Here is a 17059-nt window from a genome sequence, read left to right as displayed (position 1 = left end):
CTCAGCACTCTGACACCGGCCTTGCCCAGCTGCCCGGACACACTGACACTTTGTTGCCTGCTGGTGGGCAGGCAGCCCTCCCTGACTGTTACCTGGAAGCCTGCTTCTCCTTTCAGCATGTGGATCGTGGGCTGCCAGGCTAGGTCCCCAGGCTCTCACAAGGGTATCCCGAGCCATGAAGGCAGGTCTGGGTTTTCCGCACAGGAAGCCCGCAGCGCCACATTGTATACAGATCTGGGGTACCTGACAAGTTGAGAGGAGAGAGGAGGATGCAGTCCCCCAGGCTGGGCCTGTCAAGTGTCTCCCCTTTAAACTTGTGTTCTGGAGAGCTCAGCCCAGAGCACAGCCTGACAGGAAGACACAAGGCCTCAGAATCTTCCTAAACTGTATGGGGAGAGAGATGATGTATGTTCCACAAACAAACTGGTAAAACCCAGCTCAGTCAACACGAACAGTCTACACTCACAAAGACAGAGAAGGACAGGAGGAGGGCACCAGCGGACAGGACAAGGGGTGGCCTGGCCCAAGTTCTGAGCATGAACAGGATGGCTAAGGCCAGGTGGTCCTGGAAGAAGGGACCCATGCCAGTAGTCAGGTCCTCTTTCTGATCTCGCCTTAGTGGAAATCTTTACAATGTAACAATAAGGGGCTCACTATCTAGGCTCCCCCTCCGGCTCAGGAGGTAAGAAGGGTCTATTTCCATACAAATAGAGGTGAGGCTTTCCCAGAAGCAACATAAAGGCTGAAGCACATCCTAAGTGTGATTGCCAGGAAGGAGTGGATGAAGGACTGATGAAGGACCTGTGCCTAAGGGCTGGTGTGACTAGGTTGCGGCCTCCATCAACAGCCAAGGCTGGTATGAGAAGCAGCCCTCTGCTGACTGTTCTATCCACCATCCTGTCACCAAAGGGCTGTCACAAGATCCCCACAGCCTTGAAATAAGCACACCGTGAGGAGAGTAAAGGGGAGCCTATAGGCAGGCCTGGGGTGCCTGAGCCTGCTGTCCTATCTGCTGTCCTATCTGTTGGGCATAAACCATTAGTTTCCAGCCCAGGAACTTCCAGGGAATCTGCGATCAGTACTCAAATCGCATTGCTACTGGAGAACTCCCTGAACTAGCATGTACTTCCTGAACAGATGACTCCTGGGCTTCTGAGTATCTAAAAGAATACTAATGCAGTTCTAGAGTCCTGCCGGCAAAGATTCAGACGCCAAGTCTCTACTTCCCGAAAGCGGCTTGAAGAGTAATCCCTATACAGGTGACAAGGTCCCCTTTGAACCACGTCAGAGGCCCAGGAAAGTGTGGAATATGGGGAGTAAATCATCTGTCCTTACCAGGGCTCCCAAGCAGCTGGGGTCAGAGGCACAAAGCCAGAGAGGTCAGAGGTCAGAGGTCGGAGGTCACGCTCTTTACTGAGAAAGTGGACAGAGCTCCCAAGGTTCAGAGGTGGAGGCAGGGACTACTAAGGCTTTCCCACGCACTCCGTGTCCCAGTTTCCCTTGTGGCTAGGTGTGGCCTTATGACAGTTCCAGCTAATGTCAAACAGGTAAAAGAAACAAATTATGTGGACCAGGTCGTGACGGTGCATGCCTTTAATCCCAGCACTTAGGCAGAGGCAGGGGTATCTCTGTGAGTTTGAGGCCAGCCTGGTCTACAGAGCTAGTTCTAGGACAGTCAGGGCTACACCGGGAAACCCTGTCTCAAAAAATCAAAAAGGGAAAAAATTATATTTTAAAATATATTTTAAATACATATACAATATATGTAAGTATATATATATACATATATATATATATATATATATACACATGCATATATAGTTATGTCTCCTGGGGTAATAATACTCCCTGCAAAGGTCATTGTCTATCTAGCAAAACCCCACTGCCAGGCATGGGGCAGCTCCCTTTGAGTTGTTAGTCAAGGAAGTTGAAGAGACTCCAGAAATATATAGGGTATTGCTGTTGCCTTGGTTACCTCCAGAACTTGAAGGTAAGACACTATTGCTGCATCAGTATCATTCCTAGCTGCATTCTCTTTATCCTTATGCCCACAGATAAGGGTAGCTTCCACCTCTCATTAAAGATGACCCTTTATGCGGCAGATAGAGAGCATTATAGAAATCACAAACAGTCAAAATGCAGGAACCATGGACTGTGGAGCCCAACCACAATAGACACATCTGCAGCACAGCTGCTGCACCTAAGGATCCCGGAACATCGGGGAGGAACGGTGGAAAGACTGTAAGATCCAGAAGTCCAGGGCGTCTGCTGTGACGTTGTCTTGTATGTATGACAGGGAAGTTACAGTCATGAAATCTCAAAATACGGTTTGCCTAAACAAGACCTGTATAATATGCCAAAGTGGATGGGGGACACCTTACAAGGCCTCGCTCCTATGTGAAGGCAATTAATGGAAACTGTCTTCTCCAGGGACAGGAGCCCCATAGGGTATCCATTCCCAAGTGGTCAATCCTAAATAAATGCACCTATGAACACGAAATGGACTCAGCAGGCTATCTTAATATGTGCATATGTGTGTATATATGTATGCATGTAGCAATAAAGAAGATCTCATGAATCTGAGAGGGAATGGGGATCACTGGAGGAGCTGGGGTGGGAGCAGGGAGGAACGAAATCATATAAACACAGCACTCAGGTATGGATTTTTTTTTCTTGGAACTAGCTGCTGGTCTCGAACTCACAGAGATCCTCCTGCCTCTGCTTCTGAGTGCTGAGATTAAAGGTGTGCGCCACCACCACCTGGCTGAAATTAATTTTTTTAATAAATAAATAAATAAAACACTATCGGCCCTGGCTCACAAAAGCCTCCCATGTGTTATCCTGAAGTTCTCAGCCCCCTGACTGCTACCAGTTTAATTCTCTGCAAAGGGAAATAAACTTATTTATACACAGTGACTAAAAACTAGGGGGAGTTTGCCTCTAGAGCTAATCCATCCTGGTTGTACAAGATGAAAGAAGACTTAGCCACTAACGGGAACAGCTAACAGGTACATCTGCCTTCGTAACCAAGTCCATGCTGCCACCTTGGCCTGAAAGGCACAATTCCTGGTCTCACAGGACTGGCATTTTCTCAGGGAAAAGCACAGCTGGCACAGCTGGAGGAGGCAACAAATTGAAGGGATGGAGCAGAGACCACATTCCTAACTACCCGACCAAGAATCCCTTGAGGTTAGTCCTGGGCAGTGTGAGCCTCTGGGAGAGGGCACAGGAGCAACCGAACGGTCTGTCTGAGAGCCCTGTCTTGTTTTTATTGCTCCAAGTTTGGAGCTATCGTATTTTTAGTGTTTTCTCGAATGCTGAGGTGGTCTGGGCAGAAACCGTGCCTGAGGCCTGGGTGTGCTGCTGCTGGCAGGGAGATGCTCATTGCCCTGACTGGTCTCAGGGATGCCAGCTGTGTTCAGAGCACCTCAGGCCCTGTTGCAGGCAAGGGGCAGTGGGAGAAACAAGGGATGGAATCAGGAGGTGCACAGTGCCCTGTAGCCTGCCTACTTCTGGTGTTTCCTTTAATTAAAAAGAATCCAAGGATCTCAAGGCAGTCCAAAGAAAGGCCAGTGTTGGGGGTGCTAGGGAGCAGAGTGTGCTCAAACACAATCGTAGCCATGGAGTCAGCCTTTGCTCTCCACACCCACAGAGAACACACACGGGGAGAGGTTTTCAGCCAGCAAAGTCTTTCCATTTTAGGATAAACACCACAAGTAAGTGTTAAACAATCAATAGATTACAATGACCTCCTGCCACTATCCATAGAGTTAATGTCCCCTGGGCTAGGTGCCTTTGAGGGATGGATAGCAAGGGCCTTATAAAGCCGTATCCAGCCTATGGCTGTTTAGGTCTTTTCAGAGAAGGCAAGCCTGGTTCTGTCCCGGTCACCCACCAAGCAGGAAGAGGACTTGAAAGGGGGCTGAGGTCATTAGTCCAAGTTCCACCGCACCACACACAGTTGTACAGCCTGGTGAAGCCTTCCCCTTTCTCACACCGTTCTCTCCATCTGCCAAGGGGGGCACTCTGCCTTCAGTCCCCTCAGAACTCCCCACTGTGATGCCCTGTGGGGGGCCCCAGAGTCCCTGAAGCCCTAGAGCAGTTGAATATGCAGGCACTCCACCATCTTAGCTGGGGGTAACTGTGCACAAACACCGCAGCCTGCCTGAGCTCTACCATCTTAGCTGGGGGTAACTGTGTACAAACACCGCAGCCTGCCTGAGCTCTCGCGCTGGTTTCCCTTCAAACCATTTTGATACACGTGACCCAGAAAACACAGACTGTGCTCAGCCAAGAGAGTACCACTCTGCATCCTGAAACTGACACGGTGACTCAAAAGGCCCCTAGCCTGATTCAAATATAACACATTGCCCCAGGAAGCTGCCTTCTCTGCAGAGGAAAGAGCAGGTGGGCCCAGAGCTGGCCCCATTCCTCCTCGCTGTCTCCAGGCCTGGTCTGTATAAACAGGGGAAGCACCCTCATGTCTCCCACTCCCACCAAAGGGGGCTGGAGAGAGGCCTGTGGGACTGCTTTGAGATGAGCCAGCGACAACTCCCAGGGGATGGCACCAAAGCCATTGGGTTCCACCGAGCAGCTGACACAGGTTGTTCTGACAAGTCTATTTATAGAAGAATCTTGGCCTTTCCCGAGGGGACCTAAGTCTCTGAGTGACAAGGAAACACACACACTTCTTCCCTTTGAGACAAGGGAAAAAAAAATCTCTTAGGCGCTCAATGCAATTTCTCTTTGAGCAGGAGAGAAAGATTTGCTTAGGAGGTCACAATGGGGTCAAGGTAAAGCAATTCGCCCTGAAATTCTTTCTAGACTTGCTCCAAGAGAGAAGGTAGAGCCGGGAAATTTACTAAAGGAAGAAACAGAGCAGAATAAAATACTACCAATGAGAAGAAACATCCTAAGCGTTTGGAGGACGCACCCTCAGTTGTAAGTTGGTTCCACACACCTCTGCAGAGCAGTGGGAGGGATCACATTAGAGCCAGGTCACCCAGTCCCACCCCACCCCTGGGTGAGCGAGGTGCCAAAGGCTAGAAAACCTCTCTGTCCCTGACCACAGTCCTGAATGTTCAAGGCATGCCACCTCCCTTTCCTTCTCTGAAGTAGTTAACCCTTATTGTCCCGTTTGGCATCTTGTTCTCAGAGAAGGAGTTCCCTTGGAGGGGATGCCTGTCCTTACTGAGAGTACAGACACTGGCACAATGGTAAAGAGACACGCAAAGGACCCAAGATGTAGTGGATTCCACATACAAAGTAAAGGGCATCCTCCTCTGGAGCAATGCTGGGGAGGGGGCGGGGGTGGAGAGAGATGTCTGAGCTTGGAGCAAGCCTTCCCTACAGGGAGAGATGGGAGATGGGGAGGGGAAGCCACTGCCCCTTCCTCGGCGTGTCCCAGCTATTTTCTTGTAAGGATACCTCCGCTTCTCCCCAAGAATACCAGAAACAATCGCCTCTGTCAATGGCCAAGTAAGAGACACTCTTGCAGGGCCCTTCCGTGCCCAGTTATGCAAAACTTTCACCCTCTGGGACTAGGCTGGTAGTGAGAAGCAAGGCAGAAGCTCAACTTTGTTTTAAAAACAGGAACCATTTCCTTCCCAGGCAGCAACAAAACTTGCTAAAGCAATAAAACGTCAGTTGCCTATCAGCATGACCTAGAAAGCCTTTCACATTTCCCAAGCCTCGTCAGGATTTTCTGCCTCTCACAATTCCGCTTGGAGTTAAGATGGGGAACCATTGCTCCAGACTGGGGGAGGGGATCACAATGAAGCAAGAACCCCAAAAGAGGGTGGGACACTTCCCCTCTGCAATGATGTTTTTCTGCCTGAGGCTTACCTAGCCACAGAAGGAACTATTGCCTCCCTGTCCCCCACCCCCAAAATCAAGTACATGACCCCATGGATCTGTTTAAGTTGCCTCCTTCAGCATAAACGCACAAGCCACCTTTGGGTTCTGGGGTGTTATCTCAGAAAGGAAAGGCTCAATGCATTTGCCTAAAGCCAGAACTTAGCCAAGGCAGGGCCTGTGGGCAGAATGACCTACTCACAAATGAGGCAGCGAGAAAGGCTTAGGGAAGTTTTGGGTAATTCTAATTGGTGAAGGGCCACTGGATTAAGGATGAACTCGCCATACACCTGGAAACAGATCTATTTACATCTGTCTCCAAACCGGCAACTCCACACCTTTACCCCTGCCAACACAGGTGGCAGCTAGTGTGGCTGTGTGGCACCCAGGAGAGCACAGCCAGAGGACCAGCATGGGTAGCCAAAGGCCAGCATGTTTAAGAAACACACAGCCCCTTTGGATGACCCAAGCATACTCAGGAGCTAAATCGGTACTATGACGGCAGTCTAGGCAAGAAGTCTGTTTCTAAAAGCATTCTGGACTTCTGCAAAGTTGCTAGGCTAGGTTTTAAAATGGTTTCTAGTCACACGCAACACGGAAGTCTCAACTTGTATTTATCTGTGGAGGGCCGGGGCTCCCTCTCTTTCCCATCCACAAGCTGTAAGCTCAAATTGGAGGGGAACGACACAGAGAAGGTGCCCAGTTACCCGTTCAGGAACAGGTAGGTGAGCATGCAGCCATCCACGAACTAGCGAGGTCCCCAAAATCCTAGAGAGCCATTCTGAAAGGTCTAAGGGTGGGAGTTAGTGAGAGCGGGGCTGACCAGAATAGTACCTGAAACGGCTCTACCAACACATGGCTCTTGCTGGGGGAGAGAGGATGCCAGTTTCCTGCGTAGGCCACCGAGCTTACTTCCTCCCTTGAAGGTGCTTGTAATCATCATGTTTACCTTTGAAGGCTGCTTGCTCTGCACATTCCTGAAAAAGGTGGTCTTAGCAGTAAAGAAGCAGTCTTCCAGTTCCTCGTCCAGGCTGCAGTACCCACTGCTCATGCTGCTGTCCACGGTCATTGGGTCGCGCCCCTGTCTGAGAGCTCATCGGACTGCGGGGCTGGGGCTGTGGAAGGGGCCCTTCGGATTCTGTGCCTGATCAGGTACTGGTGCTAGTGGGTGACAGTGACCACGCGGGACCTGCTGGGCAGCCTGCGCTTCCTTCGCTGGGGCTCCAGGCTCCACAGCAGCCTGGGACTCTCTCTGCAGCGGCATCTGAGGTCCTGAGCGCTGCGCTCGCCCGCAGGCTCCCCGCCCAGCGTGCTGACGAGCCGCCCCTACACCTCCCTCTCCCAGCGCCTTTCCTGTACTGCTCTGTGCAGCTCTAAAGCCACTTCCTCTCGCAAGGTTCCCCAAAACCCTGCTGGTTGTTATTCACCCCACCCCAGCAGCTGAGCGCCAAGGACCCCTGGTGGGGATGCCAGGGATAGGGACCAGCCAGGATGGACCTGACAGGGACAGTTCGCTCTACCTTTTCCACCTCCTTCTGGAAGCAGCCTTTCTCACTTGCTATGGTGACAGCTTTGGAGTAAAGGTACATCTTCACGATTTCTTCTTTCCCATCCTCTCCATCATTCCACCCCACAATCCTTCCCCGTTCCCAGGGAACTAGGTCAGTCAGTGGTTAGAGAAGTAACCGGGGTGGAAATCATTATCCGGCCTGCCCGGAGAAGAAGCAACGTTTTAACTTGAAAAGGCCAGAGGAAACCGCGGGGTCTAATAAGCACTTGCGAGGCCCAGGCAAAGTGATGCAGGGTGGAGCTGACCCACCCTTCCAGCTGTAGAACTTCACCTTCAAAGAGCCTGCAGACAGCACCAGGTTATTTGCACATCCCCCCTGACAGTCTGGAGAAGGAAGCTCTTAGCCAGATGGAGTCATTCCTATACTTAATTCTCCAGTGACTAGGCGGGCCAGAAGAAACACTATTCTTCTTTGGGACTGGATCCTTTCAGGCCATCAGAGAATGAACACCTCTGCAACTTCCGGATCTCATTGGTCCCACAGCAGTTTGGGCTACCATTGTTTGAGCAGCAACTATGTGTGCTGGGTGATGGCGTGCAGTCAGCCATTAATTTTTTTTTTTTTTTTTTTTTTGGTTTTTCGAGACAGGGCTTCCCTGTAGTTTCTAGAGCCTGTCCTGGAACTAGCTCTTGTAGACCAGGCTGGCCTCGAACTCACAGAGATTCGCCTGCCTCTGCCTCCCCCAGTGCTGGGATTAAAGGCATGCGCCACCACCGCCCGGCTCATCAGCCATTAATTTTTAACACTAAACAGAGACCACGAATTCTGTCTCATGGGTGAGGAAGCCAAAGCTTAGTTTAGGGTCATGCAAATAGGCCATGTATGGCAGACTCAGAGCAGATCCGTGACCCTGGGGTCTATGTGCTCCGAGTCACTGTGATGGACCGTCCTTCAGCTAAGATGAGGCTGTTTGGTGGGCGTTCTGCCATCTTTAAGCACACAGCAAGCTGGAGTCCCAGGAATGAATGCACAGTCCTCAGAGGCTGACACCTTGAACAGTGGCAAACATGTTTACAGACTCTGATGGCCTGTGGACCCCAGGGATAGCCTGGAGAGGGGTGGAGGAGGTTATTAGGACCCAAGTCTCTGAGGCTGTTCTCTCAGTATGCCATAGTCCAGTGCCAGGGAAGCTCAGGCTGGCAAAGGGTTAGACTCCCCACCTCAGACATCAAGTTTAAGCAGTAGTTACTTCGAGAGGAATCTTCTTCCCCTCCTCAGCCAAATCTGCCGGTGCCTAGGGACTTTAAAGCTGCAGCCTAGTTCGGTTTTATCCTCCCAAGGAGAAGCCAGTAGATAGAAGCACCCTTGGGCTGGTGCCCTCAACCCAGAACCTTCAATACTACCAGCTCCCCCTTCCTAGAAGGAAGGTAAGCAGGCTAGGGATTGGGGTGGGGTAGGGGACTAAGGAGAATTTGCTAGGAGTTGGGGGAGACCTCCCTGGGTGGGGACTGAAGGGAGGCTTACCTCTGCCTACAGTGGTCTTCCTGCGGCACGAGGCTTTCCCCAGGGACCGCTGGTATCAGCTTCCACATCTGATGTTGGTAAGACAAATACTCAGGGGCCTCCTGGTAATCCACAGGCCATCCAGAGTGACCTACCTTTGTCTAGCTAGAAAACCCCTCACAGTTTTTTAATAAGTCAACCTCCAGGTTCCATAGAGCTGTCTATCACACAGAACCACCTCTGTGACCACACTGTGTCCTTGGGGTCACCCACGGAGCTCTGCAGTGCCACCATGGCGGTACGGTGTTTAAACTGGGCGGTCTCAAGCGTAACTAATAACAACCTTCCAACGCCAGGCTCTAGCCTCCCAGAAAGCGGCACAAGTCCCTTCCTGTGCACAGCACGTGGGATGCCAGAGGTGAGGAAGAAAGCTCCCTCAGGGACGCTGCGTGCTTAGAGTATTGCTCCATGTGATTCCAAACACTGTGAAAGCTGACGCCAAACAGGGCTTTTCAGAGTGTCTTCGATACCTGTACTTCTCTTAGGCCGCTCTATGATCTTAAGAGCGAGTATTGTGCCCATTTTACAGGTGGAAAAAACTGATGGAAGTAACTTGTTCCGTCCCAGCTCATTACTTTCACAGCCTCCCGACTCCTGACTCCTGGTCACACTGTCATCTTTCACATCCACCCCCACCTGCCAGTGGATCTAAGCTTGTAAGGAAGCCAGGAGTAAGGATCAGCAAAGCAGAGACTGCAGGCAGGGTTGCAGGACGCAAAGAAATCTGCAAAGATCATACCCAACAGAGCGATGAGCAATCTCTGCTGGCCAAAGCTGACTGACACCCAGAGTCTCAAAGGGAGGGAGCCTGGTTGTCCAGAGCATCTAGCTGGAACCTTGACATTGAATAATTAACAATAGTGACATCAATTGGTCCTGGGAAGGGAGGGGGCGTGGAGGAGCTTGGGTGGCAGGTTTTAAACTTCTAAAGGGTAAGCCATAAAGCATGGGAACTGCCTGGTCTTGCCCATGGAGCCAGAAACAGGGCCTGGACCCAAAGTGTGCTGCGCAGGTCCCTAGCTGCTCTGTGCAGGTTGTGAAAGCCTTGGCAGAATACTGAACGGCCCACTTCCCTGACTCAGCATCAGATGATGAAAGATGTGCTTTTAACCTTTGCTCCTTTCTCACATGGAATCCTAACAGGAGGCCAGAGCCCTTGTCTGGTTCATCCTGGGGTGCGGTTTGATCAGGAAAAGCCAGGATATGTGAGGCAGGGATTGGTGTGTTTGCCTGCACGTGTCTGTGTACCACCAGCGTGCCTGGTACCCTCAGAGGCCAGATGAGGGTGTCAGATCTTTTGGAACTGGAGTTACAGATGGTTGTGAGCTGCCATTTGGGTACCGGGAATCTAACCCAGTTCTTCTGGAAGAGCATTCAATATTCTTAACCTCTGAGCCATCTCTCCAGGCCCTGCCCCCAACTCCACTTGATTAAGCATCTTGAACAACTGTGGACCTCAGATTTCTGCACAGTTGGGCATCAGGGATGAAGATCCGTTTAAGAACCACGAACAGAAGCTGGAAACTGGGATGATGTACCTCCCACCCCGAATACACATTGAGAAATGAACATTTGCTAATGTTGCACCAACTCCATGTGCATCACTTCATCTAACCCCTCCAACAAGCTCACGAGGAAACTGTTACTCTCTGTTTTACAAAGAGGAGAGTCAGGCGGTTTAATAACTTACCACTTAGTCATGCATGCCAGTTAACGGTGGAGATGAATCAACGCTGTGGGGTTTGATTCCAGACTCTGTCCTTCTAGGCCCATGATTACTGCCATAATTACAGCACCGCCCGAAACTGTACTCGCTCACAGACAAGGTAGAGCCACTCTCCCCATTGCCTGGACTCCTGTGTCCCTTCTCTCCCAGTGTGTGTTGGGAGAGTGTTAATGTCTCATCTACGCCAATGGTTTCAGTCCCTTTTGACAGACACATTGTATTTCTCGCTCCCAAGCAGCAGCCTTCTGCATACACCATCCTGCCCACTTATCTTAGCTGGCTGTCTACTGCTGAGCAACTCTGGGAGGAAAGGGTTTGTTTTGTCTGATAGCTTACAGTCCATCGCTGTTGGAAATTGGGACAGAATCTTGGAGGCAGGAACTGGAGCATAGATCACAGAGGAACACTACTTACTGGCTTGCCCTCAACACCTTGCTCAGCCTTTTATCTTATAAACACCAGGATAACCTGCCCTGGAGTGGCACCATCCACAGTGGGCTGGGCTCTCCCCTAGCAATCATTAATCAAAATAATAATAATAATAATAATAACCCACAGACTTAACCTATAGGCCAGTTTGATGGAGACATTTTCTCAGTTGAGGTTTTCTCTTCTCGGGAGACTCTAATTTGTGTCAAAGTTGACAGAGAACCAATCAGCACACCACTGTGGCCCCATTCTTAACAAACCTGAAATCAGTGTCAGTATTTCTTGCTTGCCCCTCCACCTGCTCATCCCTTCCACCCTAAATCACTGCACAGCCGTCTAAGAACTTCCTTTGTTACTGCCCCCTCCTCCTCACCTCCTTATTGCCAAAGTTACTCTCCCCAGACCCAGCTCTATCCACGGTAAGTCCTCCATCACAAAACCTTCCATACAAGTTGGGTGATGGTGGTGCACACCTTTAACCCCAGCACTTGGAGGGAGAGGCAAGTGGATCTCTGCGGGTTTGAGGCCAGCCTGGTCTACAGAGCTAGTTCCAGGATAGCCAGGGTTGTTACACAAAAAAAGCAAACAAAACAAAACAAAGCAAACAAACAAAAACCTTTCCATGCAGACATCAATTGCTGGTGTTTTCATTTCATTTAACAACGATTTCCACATAAGTAGGTGTTTGAGTCTGGACATAAATGATGTACACAAAAGATGAGACCGGTTCTTGTGGTGGAATCTGGGGAGAGAGACAGGAGCTTTGTGTCCTCAGAGTTCCTGAGCTCTTACACACCTTTGTGTCAGAGTTCCTAAGCTCTTACACACCTTTGTGTCCTCAGAATTCCTGAGCTCTTACACACCTTTGTGTCCTCAGAGTTCCTAGCTCTTACACACCTTTGTGTCAGAGTTCCTAAGCTCTTACACACCTTTGTGTCCTCAGAATTCCTGAGCTCTTACACGCCTTTGTGTCAGAGTTCCTAGCTCTTACACACCTTTGTGTCAGAGTTCCTAAGCTCTTACACACCTTTGTGTCTTCAGAGTTCCTGAGCTCTTACACATCTTGTGGTCTCACTTAACCCTTCGTGCCCTGCAAGAAAACATTTCAAAGATGCATAAAGTAAGGCTCAGATTTCAAACCCAGTAACTCCCTGTTCCTGCTGCTTTCTTCCCTCCACTGATGACATAGTATTCAGAGCTCTAGACTGGGTCCTTCAAGGCCCTCCCATCACACGCCCGGCCAGCAAGCTGTTTGTCGTCACAACCAAGTACTCTCATTACAGCCGTGCAGAACTTGACTTGCGTCCCCAAAACCATCGCTTCTCTCTCATGGTTTCACTTTTGTTATTCTCTGTTACTCTTCGTCTGGGGGTGGGAGGTGGCTCAGTGAATAGAGGGCTCATCCCACAAGCAGGAGGACCTACACTCAATCTCTAACACCCATATGAAAAGTCAGTGTGACACCATGGACCTATGATCCCTGAACTGAGGAGACAGACACAGGAAGATGCCTGGGGCTTGATGGCCAGCCAGACTAGCTGATCAGGGAGCTCCAGATTTAGTGAGAGTCCCTGTCTACAAACTAAGGTAGCAAATGGCCAAGGAAGCGATCTGATGTTCACCCTAGGGCCCCACATGCACACACGTGCACGAGTGCTCCCCACATACACTCCTACACATGCTATCCCCAACGCACAGAAATAAGGTAGGTAGCATTCTTGAGAAATGTCCCTTGAGGTTGTCCTCTGACCACCACATGCAAACATACACCTATGTAACACACATATGCACATGTGTCCATATGCACACGCACATGTGCGCACACACTCAGACACACACACAGACACACACACACACACACACACTTCCTCTGTCCTCTGCTTCCCATTCCCCAGTGATGATCACACCTCCCACACCGTCTTCAGAAGCATCCTCTGTCGGATGTCTTATTGAGGTTGAATCTTAAGACCACTATCTGCCATCCCCAGAGTGGCGTTTCTGAGCATGACAAGGCTATGTACAGCAGAGAGCTCAAAGTTTCCACAGATGACTTCCTGTCTTACAAGATAAGCATCTGCATACCATTTAGGTCAGGTTCACAAGAGATTCACTTTCTCAGAGACACCAGCCCACACCTCACTTCTCTTCCTTGGCTGCCAGGTAACAGTTCTGACAGAGTCTGGATGCCTACAAACACCGAGTGGGGTCGAGTTAACTCTGTCGCCCACGTCAAGAAGCAGATACCCTGAAAAACTCATGATGAAGTTGGGGTCAGGTCTAGGGTCTGTGCCTTTTGTTGTCCTGTTGGAAGACTAGAGAATCCAGGTGCTTCTCTTCAGTCACCTTCTCCCTCAGGTGCCCCTCAGGTGCAGGGCTAATCTTCTAGCCTCTGGGGTGAGATGACAACCTCCATAACACTACCCATAGAAAAGAAGGTCCTGCTGCCATGAGCCTGGGAGCTTAGGGAATGGCGTGCCTGTTCTCCTTGAGAGACAGGCGCTTGGGCACTTCCCTGTTTTGGAGGTAACTGGCTCTGCTACAGTAGAAAAGAGTTCACCCAGTACCTGGCAAATCAGCCTCCAGAAGCTCCCAGGCAGGAAGGTTCTCCGGGGAAGGTGAATTGTTGACAGATTAAGCAGTACTTTTTGGTTTTGGAAGAAGTAGGGAATCAAGAAAGAGGCCACGGCACAGGGTATGCCAAATGCAGGCAGAGTGGGCCCTTCGGCACACATAGGCAGGCGGGCACTCATCTTGTTACTTTTGGAATTCCCCAGGAGAGACAATCCGTTCCTTATCTAGGAAAGGAGCCAGGACAGAAACTGAGGCTAAATTATGCACTTGGAAACCAAGGGAACAATTGCCAAGATGGCGGGTGGGCTCTAATGTACACTGCTCCTCATTTTCTGGGTCTACCAGAAGAGACCGTATTGGATCTTGGACCCACTCTGCCTTTTCCAACTTTCAGACTAATGCCCACAAACTAGAGGTGGTGAGTTGCCTCCATTTTATGGTGGACAAAGGATGGCGGAAGATGGTTGCCGGGCCACTGATTTATTAAGCTACTTTAGCCAGGTTATAGGACTACAGACACTAACTTACTCTAGGATTAATTGCTTCCCCCAACATCAGAAGGCACTTGAGAGCAAGCATTAAGGACTGGGCATCAGGTGGAGGTACTGGATCCCACACCCATTTCCCCCCCCCCCCCATGTTATGTGTGTATGATAATGTATGCGTGTGTGTATGTGCATGCCACGGGGCATGTATGTGCAGGTCAGCCTCAGGTGTTCATCCTCACCTCCCAGTCTCTCTGGGACAGGGTCTCTCTGATGTCCGCAGCTGTATGTGCTGCTAATCCACCAACTTCTGCAGATTCTCCACCTCACCATGGGAGCGCCACACCCACCTTTCTGCAGCCTCTAAAAATTTAAACTCAGAAGACCCTAAGCAATAGTGGAGAGGGCGTCTGCACTGGCTTTCCCCAGTAATCAGATTGATATGGCTACCTTAACTGTCATCATAGAACTTTATCCAGCAAATGATGGAAGCAGACGCAGAGATCCACAGCTAAGCATCGGGCTGAGCTCCCAAAGTCCAGTCGAAGAGAGGGAGGAGTGACGATATGAACAAAGGGGTCAAGACCATGATGGAGACACCCACAGAAACAGCTGACCTGAGCTAATGGGAGCCCACCAACTCTGACCTGACTCTGTCAGCAGGGGAGCCAGCATAGGACCAAACTAGGCCCTCTGATCATGGGTTACAGTTGCATGGCTGGGTTAGACTGTAGGGCCACTGACAGTGAGACCAGGATTTATCCCTACTGCTTGTACTGGTTTTCTGGAACCCATTCTCTTTGGAGGGATACCTTGCTCAGCCTGGATATAGTGGGGAGGGCCGTGGTCCTGCCTCAAAGCAATGTGCTAGACTTTGTTGACTTCCCATGGGAAGCCTTACACTCTCTGAGGAGTGGATGGGGGTAGGGTGGGAGGAAGTTGGAGTGAGTGAGAGGAGGGGAGGGAATGGGAACTGGGATTGGTATGTAAAATGAGAAAAAAATTGTTTATTGAAAATAAGTTAATTTAAAAAAAAAGAATTTAAACTCAGATTCTCATGATTTGCAACAAACATGACCCCCGGGGTTCACTCCCCAGGATGGCGGACTGGGTTTTAAAGCGATGCTCAAAAGTACCAAGAGTGCCCGGGCAAAGTTCAAGAATGTTTATGAGAATATAAAAATATCATATTTAGCTAAGGTCAAGTGTAGGACTATGAAAACATCATCACCCAACAAAGCAAAATTGGAAATGTCTCACATTCAATTAAAAATTACTAGAAGTGGGGGCTGGAGAGATGGCTCAAAGGTTAAGAGCACTGGCTGCTCTTCCAGAGGTTCTGAGTTCAATTCCCAGCAACCACATGGTGGCTCACAACCATCTGTAATGAGATCTGGTGCCTCTTCTGGTGTATATATGTTAACAGAACATTGTATGCATAATAAATAAATAAATCTTTAAAAAATTACTAGAAGTGGCTGGGCATGGTGGTGCACACCTTTAATCCCAGCACTCAGAAGGCAGAGGCAGGCGGATCTCTGTGAGTTTGAGGCCAGCCTGGTCTACAAAGCAAGTTCCAGGACAGCTAGGGTGGTTACCAGAGAAACCCTGTCTCAAAAAACAAGCAAAAACAACAACGACAACAATTACTAGAAATACAAACAAACGGAGTATTATCCTTAATGAGGAGAAAATGCAATCAGCTGAAACAAATCTATGACTTAGATGCTAGAATTAGTCAAAACACTAGAAACCATTGAGAAGTTTTTCTATTTATTCATGAAGTTAAGTAGAGAAATGAAATATATCTAAAATAGCAAATCTTACTTCTAGCAATGAAATTTACAATGCTTTGGATGAGAAAGATGCTGAATGGAGCTAACGAGAGTTAGACACCGTTGAAGAAAAGATTGGGGAACTGGAGGACATGGCAGTTATGAGAAGAGACCCACACACACACAGCATGGGAAGGAGAAAGACAAACATAGATGACCCAGACACGGAGAACACGCGTCATATATAGATGGCCCTGGACACAGAGAACGGGAGATTTACAATTGGGAACCACACAGGAGAAAATAGTGGTGTGGGGTCGCTAAAGTAACAAAAGAAAAAGCCTTTCAGTTTAGAATTTCCAACTCAGCAATGATCTCAGAAACAAAGACGAAATAGGACTTTTTTCAGGCATGGGAAGCTGAAGGAATGCGTCCGCGCACACGCCATACAAGCCAGGGATGGGAGAAACTACACCACCGAAGTTGGTGTCAGCAGAGCCTGCAAGTTTACAATCCCTTTTCTCAGAACATCCCTATCGCTAACCAATACGTGGCTGAAGAAAGACACAGTGTTGGGCAGAGGGCTTAGTGGGAGAGAACACCGCAAGCGTGGGAAGGGAGTCTGAATCCCCAGCAAGAACACAAAAAGCCAGCATGGCTGTCCGTGCCTGTAAGCCAGCATTAAAGGGTGGAGACAGGCAGGTCCCGAGAACACCCGCCAGCCACCCCAGCGTGCATGGCTAGCTTCAGGTTCTGCGGGAGACGTTTTCCACCAAATGGGAAGAGAGTGACTGAGGAAGCTGACCAGTGCCCTGTTCTGGACTCCCTATGTATGCACGAGTATGGACCTAGACACTCAAGTTCTTGTACCACACACAGACCTCACAGACACATGCAGGCATGCACACCTGCACAAAAGGTAAATAGCTAAAAATAGAGGGAAAAGACATAGTAATCTTAAACTCAGCGATAAAGCACTTTACCCCACTATGTGTGAGGCTCTAAGTTCAGTTCCCAGCACCTCAAAAAAAAAAGTTCAGTAACTATGCTAATTATCAGTTCCTAGACTGTTACCAGGGATAATGACAGCTACTTCACAGTGATAAAAGGGCCAATTATAAGGGCACAGCAATCCTAAAACTGTGG

The 17059-nt window shown here is 49.6% G+C and overlaps 1 protein-coding gene across 3 annotated transcripts in view; it reads right to left on the bottom strand.

The window, feature by feature from the left end:
• Nucleotides 1-17059, bottom strand: part of Rassf5 (Ras association domain family member 5) — a 65621-nt gene that overhangs the window by 15717 nt on the left and 32845 nt on the right. Inside the window, exon 1 of one of the 3 annotated variants that reach the window (XM_038349863.2) lies at nt 6803-7160. The exons of the other annotated variants lie outside the window; for them this stretch is intronic. Within the exon in view, the coding sequence (XP_038205791.1) occupies nt 6803-6922 (120 nt within the window). The 5' untranslated portion in view covers nt 6923-7160. Of the gene's footprint in view, nt 1-6802; nt 7161-17059 lie in introns of those variants that run through there. 3 annotated transcript variants of the gene reach the window in all.

Source organism: Arvicola amphibius, chromosome 12 (genome assembly GCF_903992535.2).
Source record: "Arvicola amphibius chromosome 12, mArvAmp1.2, whole genome shotgun sequence".
Lineage (NCBI taxonomy): Eukaryota > Metazoa > Chordata > Mammalia > Rodentia > Cricetidae > Arvicola > Arvicola amphibius.
This window is presented reverse-complemented; position numbering and strand designations above follow the sequence as displayed.